Here is a 21,974-nt window from a genome sequence, read left to right on the forward strand (position 1 = left end):
TATATTTCAATAATAAGGACAAAACTCAATAGCTGTTACCTTTTCAATCATATTTCAACACATGAAACCTATATCGAAACCTATATCTCTCCAAAAAATATCTATATCAACTTGTTAACTTGATATTCTATTTAATATTTAGTATCTGCTTTCAATTTTTTGTTTTGTTTTTATATATAGAATCTAATTCGTACATACTGTACAAGACAAATTATCCTTTTGCTGCAATATTATTTATGTATTCCGTTGGAAGTTCAAACTTCAACGACATTTTCATTAAAAAAGTTCAAACAATATCGTACAAGGTACAAAACCCTATTGCGAATGTGATTGCATTTTTTTTTTATTGAATATAAGTCAACTATTATTATGATAGGCTTGAAAATAAATGACAACAAAATTTTGTTTTCTCATGTTTCGCATCAATGCGTTTTAGAATGCATGTTACTTGTAAGAATTATATAATTAGTTTTAATATGATTGATTAATTAATTAATTATATATTGACAAACATCAATTATTTATAAATTATTATACATATAAATTGTATAAATTATGGTTGGTTGTTATTATTCTAGGGTGTTCAAAAGAATATCAGTTGCGTAAATGTAAAGAATTCATCTAGTGCACTAGTACGAGCAATCACTACAATATTTTTATCCTATGGCAACGCCTAATTTTAAGGTGGTAAAAACGCCGTTCTCGTAGAGAGTAATAAACAACAAATTTTATAATTTGTTGTGATAGGGTATATATTTCTTATAAATTTTATATTAACGGTTAAAAACCGTTCTCGTAGATCACAAAAAAATGACATATATTAACAACGGATTGAAACCCTTCTAATATATATTTTTTAATATTTAATAAAATATTTATTATAAGAAAAATTTCATTTGGCTTAATTGAAGAGATAACTTTTCTAATTCTCAAAAAGCGCCGTTCCCTTTCCAAAAATTAGTGAGCGCTAATCTAAATTGTAGCCGTTCCCTTTCCAAAATTTCTTGAGCGCTAAAATCCCAAATCTTCCCTCCCAGCGAATTTTCTTGACTATTCTTCAACCAAAACAATTAGAACAAACCCTAACCCTTTCATTCTTCAAGCTAATCAATCTGAACCTAACCCTTTCTTCTCATCACACATGATTCTCTCCTGCGTGTCTGATTTGTCAATATCGATTGGATCTCTTGTGTAAGCTTCATTGTCTTGGTCACTCGAGAACGAAGGTTAACGAAGAACACAAAAATCACTCGCGAACGAGGTATCACCACTTCTTAGTTCAACCGGTTTATATTTCATTATCTATGTAATCTTTAATTTGTACCCCTTTCTCATCTCTCTGGGCCTGTACGTGGCAAGCAATGCTGTCGAACTCGAGAACTTGCTCTCTGCACTTTTTATCACTAACAAAATGATTGGTGGAATCAATTCATAAATTGAAACTAATGTTATTTTGAATTGTGGATTTTTTAGGGTTTAAGTTTTTTAGTTATTGGTGTACTCAAGGGTTGCAGAAATTTCAAGGTTGGCATACTCAACTGCAGTAACTGGTGAGTTCCCTAACTTTTGAGTGTTAAGGTGATGATTAACTACAATTGACATGATAATCAATTACTTGTAACTTTTTATTAGAGTTAGAGACCATGATTCAGAGTGTTTTTATGTCAATAGATATGAGTGTTGCTTCATTTACTTGAACTTGTTTCTATATGCTGGTTTCTTTGTGCTTGTTCTTTATTTTCATGCAATTAGAGAATAGTTTGTATTAATGTTAGAGAAATCAAGGTGATTGTATGATGAGCGTGATAGCTTAAGCTAGTGTGTTGAACAAGTCTATCTTTGTAGGGATTTTATTTATCTATATTATTACTTTTAACTTTTTTGTTGAAGATAAACTTAAGCTACTTGTACACTGTTGAAACACATCTATGTTTATATGGAAATGGAATCTTCATGTTATAGTGTTAGCTTCATTTATAAACCAAAATTGTGATATATTTCATTTTTGCCACTACTTTATGTTTTGTATGTATTTCATAAAGCTTAATTACTACACTGCTACCTGCAAGTAAACACCTCCAACCACTTTGAGTTCAATGAATTTCTTTTAGTTGCCTCTATTCAAGGAGGGGGTTTATATTTTAGTTTATGAGTTATATTTAAATTGAATTGAATTTTTATACATCACTCAACAATACATTATTTTTGGCTAATCTCAATAACTCTACAAACTACTTTACCATCCTTTCCACTCATTGTGCAAGTGTCAAATCTACAGGGTCTGCAAATGAACCTCTTTTTCTTTCAAATTATTCTGTGTTTCAATTATTTTCACTCCCTATTTCAAATTATTGTTTGTGTTTATAACATTATTTCCTCAATTTCACTACCGGTATATGCTACAACAACAATAGTAGTAGAAACCAATCTCTTTATTTCTTTTCTGCCAAGATCTCAGCATGCTGCCCCAAGTATTCTCTACTGTTAATCTCTGTCAATCTGCATTCAATTTATTTCAAACAATCAGTAATTGCCAATTTTACTTGAAATTTGAATGGACATGCACAAAATTGTAGATAATTGAACTTGAGAAGAAGCACATACTGACTGCAAGACCAAAGCATTTGCCTTTCACTGTTCCACCTCTGCATCTATAAAGGTATGATTGTCCATTTTTATTAGTCTGATGCTTATATTTTATTCTATTGTTGGAGTTTGAATTGAATTTTTTTTGGATATAATATCTATGACTGCAATATATTCTTAGCATCATTGCATGCTTATGGAGTCCCTTCTTAGCATCACAGTTTACTTTCTCTCCCAGTATGTTTTTTTGAACTTAGTTTTACTATAAATTAATGAATTATAGTATATAGTCAATTACAAACTTAAAAAACAAAAACCGGTGTTCACTAAATTAATGTTAAATATGAATTTTGAATGTGAGCTGTTATAACTTCCTTTTAGTGTCACAATATGTGTTTCTTCTTGATGATTTTTCTTCTAATGTGCTAATTATCTTAATTTTAAATTTCATATCCAGTGATAAAGGATTGATAATTTGACATGAATTAGTTCATGAAAACAAAAATATGATTTATAAGAGCTAAAACTTCATTTTCTTATGCCATATAAAACAAATATTACAATAATATATAGTGGTGAGTGTGGTGAGGACCACCACCGTTTTGTAGACGTGCTTGTATTGAATTAGATCTACTTTAGTCTACTTTAGTGAGGCTAATTATATGGTAATATTCTGGTTGATACTGACAGTCTATTTATCTCATATGATAGCTTTAAATTGAAGTTTGAATATATAATCCATTATTTTAATGTAGTTTTTATAATTGACTTAATTATAATAATTGTGTAAATGCTGTAAATCCATAATAGAATTGGATGGTATTGGGTAAATTTGCAATACAAAAATTAATGACTGAAGTATGATTGTTAGTCATGTAGTTTTTATATTATAATGTAGTTTTTTTTCGAGTTTCAATTAGGATTTCATGTCTGTCAAACACTTTTCATGGTTGGATGCTTAGACTATTATGATTGTTAGTCATGTACATATTATGAAATGTTGGATTTAGGTACGATTTGTGTTAATTTTAAATTTGATATCAAGTATATAGAAGATTCATATTGTAAATATAGCATAGAGAATTACAAACTAGAACAATTTTCTTACTGTGATAATACCCTTACTGACATGAGTAGGAATCTCTCTTGTCAGTATCAAAATCCACTTTAAAACTAGTATATCTTGCATCTTGGATTTTGTTGAATTAAGTCGAAGTCAAGTTACAAATAATTTGCATCAAACTTGAATCAATTTTAATCAAATTTGATTCAGTTAGATGATTCATTCTCAACCCTGATGATTCGCGACTAACTCGAATCGAGTTTAACATATTTGATTTGGTTCGAATCCTTTCCATCCTTGACGATTCATATCAAACTTGAATCAATATTAATCAAATTTGACTCGATTCGACTCATTCCAACCCCGATGATTTGCGACTAACTCTAATTATGTTGTAACTAATATAATTAAAACTTTAATATTTTGTCTTGCTTACACTTTTTTTCATATATGGTAGTCTCCTCACAAACTCGATGGACAAGGAATGGACAAAGTTAAACCCCGCGAGTAAAGAGTATCAAAGTGGTCTTGATTTTTTTCTAGATTATGCATACACCAAAGGAAAACCCCGCGGGAAAGAGATTTCGTGTCCTTGTGCTAAATGTTACAATAGCAAATGGTTTACGAGGAATGAAGTAAGAAATCATTTAACTGCATTTGGATTTCAAAAGGGATATGATATTTGGGTTCAACATGGGGAGAAGAAACTGAAACCTAGTGATCTTAATGATAATAATATGAATCATAAAGAGGATCAAATTGATGATATTGATGGACTATTGCATGAAAGATTTAGAGATGTTGTACAAGAAGAAAATGAAGTGAATGTAGGCCTCAACGAAGATGCAAAAAAGTTCTACAATCTAGTCGAAGAAGCCAAACAAGATTTGTATCCAGGTTGCAAAAACTTCTCAAAATTGTCGTTCACCATTCGTCTTTATTTATTGAAATGTCTTTACGGTTGGAGCAACGTATCATTCAATGCTCTCTTAGAGTTGTTGAGAGAAGCTATGCCTTCATTGAACATCCCTGATACGTTCAACAAAACTAAAGGCATGATAAGGGACTTAGGGTTGGATTATAAAAAGATTGATGCTTGCCCTAATGATTGCATGCTATATTGGAAAGATCAAGAGAATGATACTTCTTGCCGTGTTTGTGGTGCTCCACGGTGGAATGAAGATGTAAAAGGAAATGATGAAGTTGAAAAAAATAATAAGTCTCATAAAGTTCCTTCAAAAGTTTTGAGACACTTTCCTTTGATTCCTAGACTTCAACGGCTGTTTATGTGTTCAAAGACGACTAGCTCATTAAGATGGCATGATGAAAAGCGTTCTAAAGATGGGAAGTTGAGGCACCCTGCAGATGGAGAAGCATGGAAAGAATTTGATAAATGTCATGCTGAATTTGCTTATGAGTCGCGTAATATAAGACTTGGATTGGCCAGCGACGGATTTAATCCATTTCGAACCATGAATTTGTCTTATAGTACTTGGCCTGTGGTATTAATACCATATAACTTTCCACCTTGGTGGTGCATGAAAGCTGAATATTCTATGTTGTCTTTATTAATCCCTGGACCATTTTCACCAGGGAATAACATTGATGTGTACCTTCAACCATTGGTAGAAGAGTTGAAAATGTTATGGGATTTGGGTGTAGAAACATATGATGCATCACTAAATCAAACTTTCCAAATGCGGGCAACTCTCTTGTGGACTATTAGTGACTTTCCTGGGTATGCTATGTTGAGTGGGTGGAGTACAAAAGGGAAACTAGCATGTCCTTGTTGTAATTATGACACTAATTCTACATATTTGAAATATAGTAAAAAGGTGTGTTATATGGATCATCGTGTGTTTTTGCCCGAGGATCATAAATATAGGTCAAATTCTAGGAATTTCAATGGTAGCATAGAAGATAGGCCACCACCAAAGTTGTTAACTGGGGAACAAATCTCGGAGAAACTAAAGGACGTCAACAATGCTTTTTGTAGACTGCAAAAGAAAAGTAAAAATGGTCCATGGAAGAAAAAATCAATATTTTTTGAGTTACCATATTGGAAGCATAATAATTTACGCCACAACCTTGATGTGATGCACATAGAGAAAAACATATTTGATAGTATAATTGGGACATTGTTGGATATTCCAGGAAAAACAAAAGATCATAAAAATGCACGTTTAGACTTGGAAGAGATGGGTATTAGAAAGAAACTTCACCCCAAAGAGGTAGATCAAGGCAAAAAGTCTGTGTTTGCGAAAGCATGTTTTTCCATGAATGCAAAGGAGAAAACTACTTTTTGTTCTGTATTGAAAAATGCAAAAATACCAGATGGTTGTGCTTCAAACATTTCAAGATGTGTTCAACTTGCTGAAAAGAAAGTTAGCGGATATAAGAGCCACGATGCACATTTCATGTTGCATTACTTGCTTCAAGTGGCTGTGAAAAGTACAATGCCAAACCAGGTTGCCCACCCATTAATCCGTCTTTGTTCATTTTTTCGTTGTTTATGTCAGAAGGTTATTGAGGTGGCAGATTTGGATATCTTGCAATCCGAGATTGTAGAAACACTTTGCCAATTCGAGACAATTTTCCCCCCGAGTTTCTTTGATATAATGGTTCATTTGCCAATACATCTAGTGAATGAGGTAAGAATGGGAGGACCTGTTCAATTTCGGTGGATGTACTTTCCAGAAAGATATCTAGGAAAATTGAAGGGTTATGTTCGTAATAAAAGTCGTCCCGAGGGTTCTATTGCTGAGGGCTATTTAGTTGAAGAATGCTTGACATTTTGCTCTCGGTATTTGCATAATGGTGTTGAAACAAGATTCACTAGAATGACAAGGAATAGTGATAGATGTGATCCTCATGAACATGAAAGTCCAAGCTCTTGTCTTAATGTTGGTCATCCAATTGGAGGAAAGAAAAAGGGAGAAGCAATTTCTTTGGATTGCAAGTCAAGGAGTTTGGCCCATCGTTACATCTTATTCAATCATGAAGATGTCCAAAAATTTATAAGGTACATAAATATGTTTGTATGTTTCAATTTCCTAAAAAGAGCTGTTTTACAATAACTTTAATGGTGTAATTTTAATTGTAGTGAGCATGAAAATGAAAATTCCAATAAGAGAAAGGGGTGGAGCAAAGCAAAGAGCCAAGGGTTAGATTTTGTTGAATGGTTTAAGAAGCGTGCTTTGTTAAGTGATGTGTCTAGAAACCTAAGGAAGTTATCCAATGGACCAAATAAAATTGCACGAAGTTTTTCTGGCTATGTAATTAATGGATACAGGTTTCATACAAAACAACGTGATGCTAGACGTAAAACACAAAACAGTGGTGTGACACTTGCGACAATAACAGAAAGTTTTTCAAGTACCAAAGATGAAAATCCAATAACACAATCAATAACTTACTATGGAATGATTACAGAAATAATTGAGGTAGACTATTATGGTAAGTTGAAGTTTGTGTTATTTAGATGTGATTGGTTTGAAGGTGAAGAGGAAAAATTTGGGATGACTTGTGTTTACTTCAACAAAAGATGTTATGTGGATGATCCTTTCGTATTGGCTTCTCAAGTCCACCAATGCTTCTACATTCAAGATCCTTATGATGCAAATAAACACTATGTTATGAAATCTATTCCGAGAGATTTTTTTAACATGAATGAACAATCAAATTCAAATACCCCACAACCGTATAATTATGACATGTCAGATCATGCTGTAAATTTAGCTTCAAGCGATGAAATTTGTGAAGTTGATTTTGTTAGAAATGATATTCCACCAACAATTGTTGATAATTTTGTACCTGTGGCAGATGTAATAGAATCTGATCACGATTCTGATTTATAATAATTTTTATGTATGTTTTGTGAATTCATTTTGAAACAGTTTATGTTTGTGGTGTTTTGATGACGATTTTGAATCATTTTGAATCTGATCACGATTTTGAAACATTTTGAATCTGATCACGATTTTGAAACATTTTGAATCTGATCACGATTTTGATTTTTATGTGTTTTGATGATCTTACTATATTCATTATATACCTACATCTTGCATGTTGAATAGAAATGTTAATTCGCATAGTAATGTTCAGCCTTTTTTTTTTGCATGCTTACAATAGTACTTTATAATTTCTTGTGCAATATTATTCACAAAGTAATTTGTGATTTCTATAATAAGATTGATAAGATTACCTCTCAATTCTTTCAGTTTCAGCTTTGGCTCTATGCATTAAAGTAGGTTACGGTAAGATTAGTTCACTCTGCATGTTGTTATGCATTTCAAATAAAAATTAATGAAAATTTATACTATGTTGTTTATGTTGCAGGAAAATGCAAAACAAGAATGATTTTGTGTTTGGTATCCAAGCTAAGTCTAGCACAGATTTAGTGCGGAAGATGAAAATCAAGGTTGAAAATGATAGAGCTTTGAAAAGCAACCCAACAAATCAAGAAATCAATAACATACAAACTAATGTTGGAAATATTCAAAAGCTGGACCATCGGAAGCAATCGAAAGTAGAAGTTTCCAAGAAAGTTGTTGAGTCAAATAAATCTGTTGTTCAGAACAACAATAAGAAGCAGTTGGAAGTACAAGCCACTAAGAAAAGTGTCGAGCCAAGCAAAGTGTCTGTACAAAACAGTAATATTAGGAGGCAATTTGAAGTAGAAGTCTCTAATAAAGTTGTTGAGACGAGCAAAGTTCCTATTCAGAATATTAAGAGGAAATTGTTAGTAGAAGCCTCTAAGAAAATTGTTGAGCCGAGCAAAGTGCTTGTTAACAATAATACTAAGAAGAAATTGAAGTGTACGGTGGATCATCAAGCTAAAGGTTCAATTGAATCACGAGTCTCAAAGAACATTGATGAGCAAACCAAAGAGGTAAGACCGTGTCTGACTTCAAATCTAATCCTCTTATTTAATTTTCGAATTGCATTATTTTGATGATTAAAATAGTTTTTTCTTGATAAAAGATTAATGGTAATTAATGAGATATATGCAAAGATGAGTGCATAATTTTAATCTATTTAATGTTTGAGAAAAGATGAAGTGGAAGAGTGGCATATACTTGTCAGATACATATGAAATTAAAGATTGTATTTGCTACTGTAAATGATGCTTGGTTACCTTTTGAAATGGTGCTTTACTTACCTTTTGAAAAACAGGACCGTGGTTACTTGTTTTCAAAATGCTGCAGTGATAATATTATATTGTATACATAACAGTATAATACTTCTTGCATTGTATTATATAACAAAAAAGTAAGAAGTTGTGTAATGTTTCCCTAACCAAATTATGTTTATTTATGCAGGAAAATCAAATCCAAGGATCAACGGTAGATCAACAAGCCTTTGATAAGAAAAAAACTATGAGGAATAAGGAACAACATGGTGTAGAGGAATTTGACGATGAAGATATAGAAGAAAATGAAATGGAAGAATATATGGAGAATGGTAGCAACTATGATGGTGAGGAAGTTGGGGGAAAAAATGTAAATAAAGAAGAAGGTAATACCTTAGGTGCTTCATCCTCAGGACTAGTACGAAAACGTGGAAAGACTTTATGTCGGAAAATTCATGCATGGGAATTCAAAGATAGACAAGAGATTACCTTGAATGAAGTAGGAATACCAATTGGGCCAGATGAAAAGACAGTGTCTGAACTTAGTAGTTTTTTGGGGACAATAGGAAGAAATTCAAATTTATGTCCTCTCACTTTCATTAATTGGATTGCTTTGGTTAAGTATTGGGAGGAACACGAGATAGATCCCGTGTGGGAGTATGTCAATGTAATTACTTTTTTTTTATTTGATTGTGTGTGTTTGTTAGCATGCTTTAATGTATACATCTTTCTAAATATATTTTTTTGCAGGAAAAATACAATGTCCCAAAGGAAGGAAGGAAGGCTGTATTTGCTATTGTAAATGATGCTTGGAGATGATACAAATGCTCTCTTAAAAAGAATCATTTTAGTAAGAACAAAAACTTACGCGAGCAGCTAAAAAATCGTCCACAAGAGGTACCGGAAGAAGACTTTAGAAAGCTATTGGAGTATTGGAGAGATGGAAAAAATCAAGTAAGTTATATTCATATTCATGTTTTACATGCTGAATTATGTGTTGAATTAAAGTCACTTTGCAAATGCATTCTATGCTGAATGTAAAAAGTAACATTTCTTGTGGGCTTTATGACTAACATCAAACTATTATGTAGGAAGTTAGTCAACAAAATGCTAAAAATGTAGCTCAACTGAAATGGAGACATCGAATGGGAAATAAAGGCTTTGCTGTTATAAGAGAAAAAATGGTATTCTTTTTAAAATTATTCTAAGTGAATATTAAATTGTGTTACTTTACTAATAGTCTCATACTCTTTGTTTTACTTGGTTTAGCGTGAAAGTAATGAAGATAAAGAACCTCCGACTCAAGCTGAAATGTTCATTGCTACTCGACAAAGTAGGAAAGGAAAGGAGTTGGATCAAGAAACTAATACTGCAATTGTAAGTATTATTGCGAGTTGTTGTCGATCTTGTTTGTTTGAAAATTAGGACAGATAAAAAAGATGTGTGCTTTGGCAGAATATATCAACATTAGTCAATGTACCCAAAGTTCAAAGGCAGAATATTATTTGAAAAGTATCATCCATCTAGTGAATGTCCAATAATTGTAGTTTAGTTTTTATTCTGGCTGTGTTATTTTGATTGTTCTCTCTTGTATTTTGTTATGTTCTTTGACTTTTATTTACTTCTACTATATTGTGTACATTGAGTACGGGGTTGATTTTGTATTCTGTTCTTTTCCTTTTATTTACTACTACTTTGTTATGTATTTTATGCTAGATAAAGCTTCAAGACTTGATTGAAAATCAAGGTAAATCTTCTTCAGAAGCTTTTGAAAGTGTATTAGGCAAACAAAAACCTGGAAGAGTGCGTTGCCATGGAAGAACCACAACACCGACTCTCTTGAAAAGAAATGAAGAAATTGCAAAACTTAAAAGAGATCATGTTGCTGAGGTTAGACATGTGATACAAGAGATGGAGGAGAGACGTCGTCAAGATAAGGAGGAAACAGAAAGAAGAATGCAGCTTCTCCTTAAGACCATTCTGAATCAAAACACCTCAAATTTGGATATAGAGGCTCTGGCAGCTTTGATATCAGCTCCTGCAACTGATGCTAATAGTGCCTTACGTTCTTCTGCATCAACACATGCTCCAACTAATGATCAAGTAAAATTGAATTATTTTATTCTTTACATTCTAATTTTAGGGCCTTTGAATAATAATCTTATTTCAATTAAATTACTTTTATTTTGCAGAACATGAATGATGATATCAATGGAGATTTTCAGTCATTCGGAGATGAAGAAACATAGATTTAGAGATGTAGATGTTTAACTTTTTCTAGTGATTCAAGATGTTATTTTGATAAAGATGATGCTTAACATTATAGAGTTTAAGTTTACTTTTAGAGATTCAAGATATTATTTTGGTTATGGATGATGATTGGCATTCAAATATGTACATTAAAGATGTCATTTTGGTTGTGAACATGATTGACATTGGGATATATAATGAATGAATGATGTTATTTTGTTATTTAATTTTTTAAATATTTAATATCATATTAAAATTTGCATCTGAGTATTCTTATATATAATAAGTGAATGATGGTTGATATTATTTATCAGGTTTATAAAACAAACAGATTTTATATTTAAAAAAAAAATCAGCTTTTGCAACGGTTAGAAAGTGTTTTTGTAGTTGCTGTTGTAATTGAAGAAGAAATTGATATTAGAGTCTATTAGAACGGCTGATCATGGGCTACAGTAAAAAACCGTTTCTATAGAAAGTAAAACAACCGTTCTCTAAACTAAACCAATTGCAACGGTTATAATTTTCGAACGCGGTGCAGCCGTTGTTGTTTGGCACCGCTCTCTAAAGAATATTAAACAACGTAAAACGTTGCTGTTGGATAAACAACTGTTGCGAAAGGATAAGGGAACGCCTCAGATTGGCACGGTCCAAAAACCGTTCTGATAGGCAACGACAACGGATTTTTTGGATTTTGCAACGGTTTTCGGTCGTTGCCGTATGGTAAAAATGTTGTAGTGAATGTCGTGGAGCAGGACTGTATCATTTGTTGGGTTCGCTCTTCAGGGTTTTCAAATAGTTAATTCATTTTACGTAAATACGCGTATATTCAATTTTATTTATATTTAATAAAAAATAATAGGTATATCACTACGGCTCATTCATAAAACCGTTGTTACACACTGGCGCTTCTTTATATATGTTAAATACTAAGTATTTATTTTTCCACTGAAAAAAGAAACAAGCCCTAACACGAACGCCGTCAACATCGTCGGGAAGAAGACAAAAATACCCATACTCATTGTTGTTGTTCAGTTTCATTTCAAATGTCGCATTTAAAGACAAACTCATCCAAAGGTTTTATTATGTCTTCTTCCACTGTAAAATCTAGATCTAGAAATTTCCGTGGTTGTGATAGTCGATGGTTTCGTACCAATGCAAGAAGGGACATAATAAAGGAAGATTTTTTTGAGATGTCCATTTTGGAGGAGTGATGAAACATGTAATTTGTTCATATGAGATGAAGACATGAGAGAGAAATTGGGAAATAAAGATGAGAGTAATATGAAATCAGAGTTGGAAGCTGTGGGCTATTTGAAGGTTATGTATGAAGATTCAAAAAAGAAGAACATGAATTTGAAGAAAAAACTAAAGTCAGACAGATTTTTTGAAAATTTGAAGTTGTTGTGTTTCCTTATCTCCTTCATGTTTAATATTTACTTTGTTATGAAATGTAATAGTTAAAACAGGGTTTGAAATTTGAAAATTTTACGCTAATTCTTATCTGCTTTATGTTTAATATTTACTTTGTTATGAAATGTAATAGTTGAAGATGCAGTGAACTTGACAGGAATGCAACTAAAAGACGGTTTCTTACGATTAAGTTCATCACAAACTGTCGAATTTTCAATTACAATTATTTGTTTGTTAGTTTATCTAATTTGTAGTTTAAGCTGATAGTTTAAGTTGATAGTTTAAGCTGATAGTTTAAGTTGATAACCTTAAGACAATTAAATAAAAAGATTAAAACTTCATTACATAAACTTTCATTACATAATCAAAAACCATAATCATATCTAAATCCTCTCGCTGAGATAAAATTAGACCAACCATAGTCGTCCTCATCATCATCAGAATAAAAAAACTAATTATTTTCCCTAACCACCTTCTTCTTCTTCTTCTTCTTCTTCTTCTTCTTCTCCTCACCCTGAGAGCTCTCATTAGTCTAAACACAACACCCTATTCAGCAACATCTAGAACATGATGTTGGTTTTGCACCACAACGCCATCTACAACAACATCTTGAGGCTCAGGCTGGTTTTGCACGACAACATCCTCTACAACAACATTTGAATTCTCAATATTGTTGGTAGCTTGATTAGGATAACACATGTTGATTCCTTTGAATGGAGTTTTTTTTTGTGTTATGGTTCTTCCGCTTTTATATTGTTCTTTCTGATTCTTCATCTTCTTCTCTTGGAAGTTTAAAAACCAAAGATGCTCATTATTGTTTCCTTAATTCTATATGTTTTCTATGCTCTTTGGAAGTTGGAAAGATTGCATACCTAAGCTGTTCAAACTTATTGTGTACTTATAATACAAATTTTGATAACAATTCAAAAATAGTGTAATATTGATTATGGTATGATACAATTGACATTTATTCACATATAATATAATAACGGTTATTAGGAATAGTAGTTGTTAAAGAGAGCATACTTTCCTGTTTACTACGACGGTCACAGTACCGAGATTAAAAGTGTCGCATATGCTACCACACACTACATAACAACGCATGGTCCTGCGTGATTATATATCTTTTCCAACCTTTGTCAAATGTCTTTTCCACAGTAGTGAGAGAACAAATACTTTGCTTATAGTAAGATATATTAGGGGATCATTTATTTAAATAATGAAGGAGAGAAAAAAAGAATGACACATAATCTCCACCATTTATTTTTAAATCTATTGGTTCAGATTCATTCTCATATTTTCACATAAAAATGACATTCTCATATATATAAGGTTTTAAAAAAACGGTCCGCGACCATGAATACAGCCGCGAAAAAATGGTATCGGAGCCTTCTGATATTTTTATTCACCGTTTTAAGGCTGAGAAAACAAATCACAGACATAACGTTGTTACGGCCATGACAAAACACCGTTACAGCCATTTATTTACAATTATTGACAAAAAAATTATTTTGAAAGCACAAATCAAATGGCTTTTAAAGGAATCAAAATATTAAAATTTTGAACTAAAGTTTTGTATCATTGTAAAAATGAAATCACACTGCTTTTATAGGAATCCTACACTTTTTACGGGAAATCTATTTTGTGCAATGTTGTGAGAAATTCACACTGCGACGATATTTATTTGCAACACAACACCTGTACCGACCGAAATCGCAAAAGCCGCAACGCATTATATATATATATATATATATATATATATATATATATATATATATATATATATTGTGATGGCCAATTAGGATTCTCATTACTCTAAAATAAGCTATCATTTTATCCACTCATATTTGAGCTCATATCTAATTAATTAATTATTAAAAGATATTTAATCAGTCTTTTTAACTTTATTTGATAATTTAATCAATTAAGGTTCTTAATTTGATAAATAAATAATAATATAATAATCATTTAAATATAATAATGAAATAATATTTAAATGTAAAATATCTTAACTTCTGTATCTGTCAGTTGATGATGGACAAGCAGGTCGAATCTGATGTTCGCTTTCTAGCAAGGGTTTACAAGTTCGCCTTCCACTTTGAGGACATTTTGGAACAGACCGCTCGAGTTGGGTCTGTCTTATTGGATTGTTAGGTTAAACCAAAATAGTTTCCAGCTCTCCCGAGTTATTGCTATCATTTATGAAGCTGGGATTGAGAAACAAATCTTGAGAGAAATCTATAGACTAACCTTCCTAGTTACCTCGATGCGCTAGGGCGACTCATCTTGGAAATGGGGTTGAAGATGTGCTGAGTGGGAGTAGACTGGGGAACCTTCTTTTGCAGGTAATAGTTTTTTTATGATGACAACTGTGAAGAACAGAATAGATATTCAACATGATAAAGATGCAACATGATGACAATTGTAAAAGATCAAAAAAGAAACATAACATCAACATGATGACAACTATGAAGAACATAATAGATATTCAACATGATAAAGATGCAACATGATGACAACTGTAAAAGATCATAAAAGAAAGATAACATTCAACATATTAAATATGCAACAATTAAGAAAGTCAACCAATGCACTTAAACAGTTAAAGATGCAAGCCATGAGTTTGATAAAGATTGACAAAGTTTCAGACATAAATATAACTTCAAACATCAACATAGTTTCAAGCAAAGGAAAACATATAGATTAAATCAAAAGCCTAAAAAGAAATATCAAAGTAAGTGTCAACACAAGAGAATCTTTCAGACAAAGCTTATAAGAGTTAACCTCCCAATTTAGTAAGTGGGTGAAGCTTTTGTAAAAGAAAAAGTTCTTTCTTTGTAGAAGTGGATAGCTATAAGCGCGCGTACACACACACACACACATGCACACACACACACACACACACACACACACAAAACCTTTTATAAATTTTTTTTGAATAGAAATTTTTTTGAAGAAGTATATATAGAAGTTTCATAGAAAATGATGGGAGCATTCAAAAAGCCAAAAAATATTTTTTGATTGGATTAACGCGCTTTTGAGGAACAAGGCTTTTTGAACGCAATCAATCGATTAGCAACGACTATATATCACTTCTTTTCTATTTTGAAACTTGTAGCTGTTATATTTAAATGAACTAATAGATTGGCTCAATCGATTAGTAACAAACATTTCTGATTTAATGTTGTTTTCTCTTTTGAAGGATTTCAAGCCTATGAATAAAGGCCTCATTCCTTGTTTCATTTCATCCAGAAATCGAATTTTGTATTGACACATTCTCTCTAAGTTTTCTTTTTCACTTTCTCTCACTAATTTTTATAGCCAAATACTTTTGTGAGTGAGGCGTTCTTGTAATTCTTGATTGGTACCATTGTATAAGTTCTCCAAGAATGTTGTTTATGCATCTTGGATGAACACAATCCATTTAGGGTTGGAAATAAGTAGTTAGAAGCTAAACCCGTTAAAAGCTTTGGTTGTGGATTGTGTGATCAGTTCCTAATATTTATTTAGGTTGAAGATCGTTAACATTGATGAGTCTCCCTTGAGGCTCTTAGTAATCCTTGTTAATCGAAGGTTAAAGATTATAAATATTGATGAACTTACCATTAGGTTCATGGTTAGCCCGTTTAAAACCATAGGTTACCATGTTCAAACACATATGTAGAACCAATCAGTCCTTATAAGATTTCATTTAGCCATGTTATCCCATACCTGCACAACTTCAGAATCCCTCTCATTCTAGTGTGAGTTCGGTTTTTTGCCTAAAAGCTACCAGGAGCGTCTCATTGTCATGCTTCGTGCCCCAACAACCACTCCCTATCCAGTTTTGCCTTGGGTGCTACATGCCCATTAACTTCCACTTGGTTCGTCCCTGATGTAACACCCTCTAAACCCCACGACAATATATTACATAATTAGAGTAAATTAGCATGCATATTGTCATACCCCAAATTTGTCCTACCCTTTAACTTCTAACTGGCTTAGGCTTTGCATTCATGTACAAACATCACTTAGGTCATAATCCATACCCATGCATTCATATCATAGGTGTTACTCAAGGGCCAGCAAGAAAAAGCTCCATTGCAAAGAAGTATGATCAAAGAACAAGGAAGACTGAGGTATAATCATATGGTTCTATGTTCATTGAAGTCCTCCTGGATTGGGGTGTCTCTCTGCTTCAAATCAGGGCATTGATTGAAGAGTGCAAGCTTGCAGATCATCTGGTTCGTTAAATCAGGGTTTCTTTGACCAAAGTCAACCAGCTGACTTTCTGGTCAACATTTAATCAGGAATGGCTTCTATGTGTGAAAGGGCTTCTCATACTGGCTATGCGGATGTGTTTGTTTGACGGGATGTGAGTGGAAGAGATTTAATCGGGAATTTCATCAATAGTCGGAAAAATCGGAACAGTTGACTTTTGGGTCAAAATCGGGAAAATTATTCAAATATTGACTTTTGGTGGAAAATTAATCAAGAAAAGTCGAAGAACGGATAAAATCGGGAGTTCGGCAAAAAGTTGGGAAAAATAGAAAAAAGACATTCCAACACTTAGAAAAATTTTTTGATGTCTTAAATCTTGCCGAGCAGTCCACTTCAGCACCAGATTACACGTGGCAAATGACATTTTCCGGAAAAGTTTCTAACACCAAAGTTGTTCCTCTCATGGAGGAGAACAACTTTGTAGTTGGACACTTTTTCATTTGAAGCTTGTATAAAGAGTTAGAGTGGTGTGAAGTTGCTGGAAACTCATGTGAATCAAGTCACATTCCAGGTCACCAGTCAGGTCATGACCTGGCATTTTCACAAACACATGGCATGCCAAATCTCCAGTCATTTTCAGAGCTGTACAAAAGTGATATGAACGCAAACCTGGTATCATTCTCTTCTTTGCCATGTCATCTATCCATAGAAACAAGAATTGGGACAATTGAGCAAATATTGAGTGAGATACAAGCCTTCAAAGTGGTGCCCCAACCCTGACCAAATTCTGCAGGCAGCCATGACACAGAATTCTGGGCACGCAACGCATTTCAGCAAACACATGGTGGACCAAATGTCAAAGCCTATTTCTTCCTCCACAAGTCTCTATCTTAAACAAGCCCAGTTCTAAGCTATTCCTTGCCATGTCCTCTATCCAATGAGACCAGTATCACTGATTTTGGACATGTATTGATCGAGATAGAGAGGCTCAAAGTACCACCCTCGCAGAGTCACGTTCTGGCCATACACATGTGACAGCATGCTGCTGGGCGTGTGCAGTGGTATTTGCATGAGTTCAAGGCCATTTTTCTCATACTTCCAAGCTTTATCTTGAGATATCTTCAACACCAATCTTGTTCTATCCCATGCCCTCTTTGATATGACCCCATTCTTGCATCATTTAACAACCCATGGTTTGAGATATGAGTGTTCAAAGTAAGCACCACAGCATGAAGAAAAAAAAGTAAAACAACACACAATTGCACTACACACACACTAAAGTCCCACATTGGAGAAATGGAAAAAGTGGTGCTGCAAGTCCCACATTGGAAAAATGAGAAAGAGGTATTGCAAACTAGCCCAAGTCCCACATCCAAGAATTGTGAATCACAAACCAATGGTTGGCCATATAAATAGAAACTCACACATCAACCATTCCTCACTTCCACTCTTCACTATATCACTATACTCTCTCCCCCCCTCTCTCTCTCTCTCTCCCTCTCCCTCTCTCTCTCCCCTCTCTCTCTCTCTCTCCCCTCTCTCTTTCTCTCTCTCTCTCTCTCTCTCTCTCTCTCTCTCTCTCTCTCTCTCTCTCTCCTCTCTCTCTCTCTCTCTCTCTCTCTCTCTCTCTCTCTCTCTCTCTCTCTCTCTCTCTCTCTCTCTCTCTCTCTCTCTCTCTTCCCTCCCTTCTTCTCTCTATTCGCGCACCCGCTCTACGATACAAAAGCCGTAGCACCACCGAGCTCACCATCCACCACTTGAAGGAACCATTAGTGTCATCAAGCTCAAGGAAGAAAGGGAAACCGCATACATTCTGCCAAGGCTCTCAACTCCAGAATTTATTCCAAGTAAGCCTAAGAAACTCCCAATATCATGTGCCATATCCATGCTTAGTATGAATGTAGAGGCATCTTCTTTAAATCCGGATTAACTGAATGGTTTAGATAAGCAAGTGTTTCTGCTGATTGTATGTGTTAAAATGCGTTGGAAAAGTGTTGATGTGTTTGTATTGTATTTTAAGGGCGGGATTCACGGCTTGGGGTTCTAGAAACCCCCTCGTTTTGCATGATAGGGCTAGTATCTGTAAAAACCGGTTGCATTTTTGGATTCAGCGCGAAAAAACAGGGGGGGAAGGCGGTCTCATCCGCCGTTGGGGAGGCCGGACTGCCGGCGCCGCCGTGAGCTAGGGGTGTTGTTGTGTGGAAGGTGACGATGAACAGTACCCTCCATTGTACTGTTCACGTTGCATGCTGTTTACTCCTATTCTTCATTCTTTTGTTTTGCTTGGGTGTGATGATTGAAGCACTAGGTGGCATAACGCGATTGGTTGATGGCTCATTTTGTCCTATATGACTTAAGAATAAGCATGCCCCATTGATAACAAGTGATGTCACGTTTTATTTCAAGAGCATAAATAAAATGAAAAAATACATGCATGCTGGAGGAATAAATAACACAATAAAAGCTGAATTGATAATGCAATAAAGTGGTGGATAGATAATGTTGGGCCGCGTGTGGGCTTGCCCCTGTTTCTGGATTGCGCCCCCTTGTTATTGATGCACCACCGCTACCTGGGTTGGGGCCTGGCGCGCTTTGCTGTCTCCACCCCCTTTTTGGCCCAGTCTTGCTTCTACTTGCTTTGTAGCTCATTTTTAAAACTGCTTTTGCACCCCCCTGCCTTTAATAAAAGTAAATATTAAAAATTGATTTCTTTTAATTCTTTTGCACATTAATCTTTTCTTTCTTAAATAAAAAATGACAAAAAACATTTTTCATCCAATTAGACTTTTTAGAATTTTATTTTAATTGTTTTTTATTGTTGTTTCCTTTGATTCTCGATTGGTTGATAAACCATAAAGAAATAAATAAATAGTTTTCTTTGTTAAATCAAAAATAGTTTCCTTTTTTTCTTTTATTGATTGATTGAGTGTTCGTTCCATTAAATAAAAATCCCCAAAAATATTTTTCCACTAATTAGAATGTTAGACTTTTTGACTTTAATTGTTTTTATAATTCACTAGTTCCCTTTGCATAAAAAACCATAAACCAAATAATTTGTTTTCTTAGTTTAATTCCAAATTAGACTCTTGCATGAACCAAATGACATAGTTTAGGAATAATTCTCATAATTGTTTGTTTTGGGTTTTGTATAGATTTAATTCTTTTATTTTGTGAATATTCTCCTTTGTGAATTGTCTAAAATACCCTTGATCTTTAATATCACTTATATCCTTTTAATTGTTTTTTCCCCCATTTCTCTTAGAATATTCTTACAACATAGAATTAGAAATAGGCTAGTCTCCCTCTTTTTGCATTCTTTTTTCTTTTACAACCCATAAAACATTAATAAATACTTGAATAAAATCCCCTTAAAAAACACCAACCAAAAACACTTCAAAAAACCTAATAAATGTTCAGACTTAAAACAAAAGTGAGGAAGTGATGCAAGACCTGGTGGTAGGTTCTCGTCATCATGGAATTACCCTAAAAGACACAAACCAACCATTTCTTTTTCTTTTGCCTGCTTGGCACCTAAAGGCATCGTTATCTCCGCTCTACTGCATCCTAGGTCGATCCCTTATGCAAGAGCGTGAGCGTTAACTCCGCCCAACTAAAAAACACAAAAACAAACAGAAAATCGTGAGCCGAGCTACGGTAACTCTGATTCCTGAAAAGGATACGTAGGCAGCGGGGTAGGGCCCGTGCGAGTATAATTCTTTATTTTCCCTACATTTTGCATTCATTTCGCATTTAGACATAGACATAGTTATACACCCTTTAGATAGAAATAAACATAGGTGGATACCATCGAGTACGATGGGCGCGAGGGGTGCTAATACCTTCCCCTTGCGTAACCGACTCCCGTACCTAGATTCTCTGGTCGCAAGACCCTGTTCCTTCCCTTGTTAGGTTTTCTGATATTCCTTTCCCTTATGGGATAAATATATTGGTGGCGACTCTGTTCATTTTTTCGCGAGCGTGCGACAGCTGGCGACTCTGCTGGGGATGTTGCTAGACCTGTTGCTGGTCCATCCTTAGTGAGTCGATCCTAGCCTGCGTTTGTTTGTTTATTTACTGGGTGTTTACTTGTTTTTATGTCTATACCTTGTATATATGTTTGCATGTTTATTCTTCTGCTTGCACATCATGTTTATTTCTGTTTGCACATCATGCATATGGATTATATTCTGTGTTCCTTGGGGTCTTCTGTTCTGTTTTGCAGGTTGGGTGGGGTTTTTGAGGTAAAAGGCCCACTACCCAGGCCAAGTGACACCTAGGATTAGCGTGGATGCTCATGTTGGCTCCCGTAGCTCTTGCTACGATCGAGTTGATGTGGGGTACCACAACTGGGCGAGGTTCTTTCATGGAACACTGTGTCTGGCACTCTTGTTGCATCAAACACTTTGTACCCCATGGGAACTATAGACCCCAGTGACCATTAGGGACCACCTGTCCGTGTCTAGAATTCATACCCGTGAGTTTTTGGGGAGGGACAGGATACCAGCCTTCATCATACCCGGATTTCCATTTTGCAATCTGAAGTCGAAATTTTGAACCTGTTACAATCAGTATTACCCAGATGTTCAGAGTTGCGAGGGACATTCAGTCTCTCACCACATCATGCACATGACACATCATGATATTGCATTCACCCCACTTCATTCGCGGAGAATCCTAAAATCTATTTCTAAAGAAAAAAAAGAAAAGAAAAGAAAAAGAATATATACATACCTTTTTGCAAAAATAGGAAAGAAAAAGAAAAAAGAAAAGGAATAATGAAAAGATTTTAGGATTCTCCCAATGAAATGCATTCCACCACATCATTTAACATGCATGTTCATTTATTTTCAGGAACTTTTTGGCTTTGTCTCCGACTAACACATGGCTCCACCACTGAAGACTGGCAAGCGCAATTACTCTTATTCTTTTGTGAATCCTAATCTGAAGTTTGTTGAGTGTTTGGCAAAGAAGATCACACCGGATGAGTCAACCAATTTCCGAGAAAAATATGGGTACATTCTGAGCCTCCTCAAGATGCCATTCACCAAGGATGAGCAAGAGGGAGTTCACACTTTGCTTCAGTTCTATCATCCTTCCCTCCGTTGTTTCGCATTCACTGATTATCTTTTGGCTCCTACCTTGGAAGAGTATTCGTCATTCCTTGGCATTCCTGTTGGGAAAGAGGTACCTTATTATAGCGCCATGAAGGCCCCTGATTCCATTGAAATTGCTAAGGCTCTTTATTTGAGCAAGTCAGTCGTGGAGGCAAGTCTCACCAAGAAAGGAGGTTGTCATGGTTTTCGTATGGAGTTCCTGGTTAAAAGAGGTTGTGAA

The 21,974-nt window shown here is 34.3% G+C and overlaps 2 protein-coding genes across 3 annotated transcripts; both read left to right on the forward strand.

Annotated features, from left to right (window-relative positions):
* Window positions 1-923: 923 nt before the first annotated feature.
* LOC131595076 (uncharacterized) lies at window positions 924-7,845 on the forward strand. 2 transcript variants are annotated; one of them, XM_058867319.1, is made up of 5 exons: window positions 924-1,261; window positions 1,474-1,550; window positions 2,577-2,659; window positions 4,107-6,671; window positions 6,753-7,845. In XM_058867319.1, exons 4-5 carry the CDS (start codon window positions 4,123-4,125, stop codon window positions 7,504-7,506), a joined length of 3,303 nt encoding a protein of 1,100 aa, XP_058723302.1. In that variant the 5' UTR covers window positions 924-1,261; window positions 1,474-1,550; window positions 2,577-2,659; window positions 4,107-4,122; the 3' UTR covers window positions 7,507-7,845. The 2 variants fall into 2 exon arrangements, with proteins under 2 accessions (XP_058723302.1, XP_058723303.1); XM_058867320.1 differs by having other exon boundaries at window positions 2,577-6,671.
* LOC131597712 (uncharacterized) lies at window positions 7,728-11,029 on the forward strand. Its single transcript, XM_058870390.1, has 9 exons — window positions 7,728-7,742; window positions 7,840-7,895; window positions 7,988-8,540; window positions 8,971-9,447; window positions 9,531-9,578; window positions 9,872-9,964; window positions 10,050-10,157; window positions 10,497-10,883; window positions 10,973-11,029. The coding sequence occupies exons 1-9, from the start codon at window positions 7,728-7,730 to the stop codon at window positions 11,027-11,029; spliced, it is 1,794 nt and encodes a 597-aa protein (XP_058726373.1).
* Window positions 11,030-21,974: the final 10,945 nt, after the last annotated feature.

The sequence above is a fragment of the Vicia villosa genome, linkage group LG4 (genome assembly GCF_029867415.1).
Source record: "Vicia villosa cultivar HV-30 ecotype Madison, WI linkage group LG4, Vvil1.0, whole genome shotgun sequence".
In the NCBI taxonomy this organism is placed as follows: Eukaryota; Viridiplantae; Streptophyta; class Magnoliopsida; order Fabales; family Fabaceae; genus Vicia; species Vicia villosa.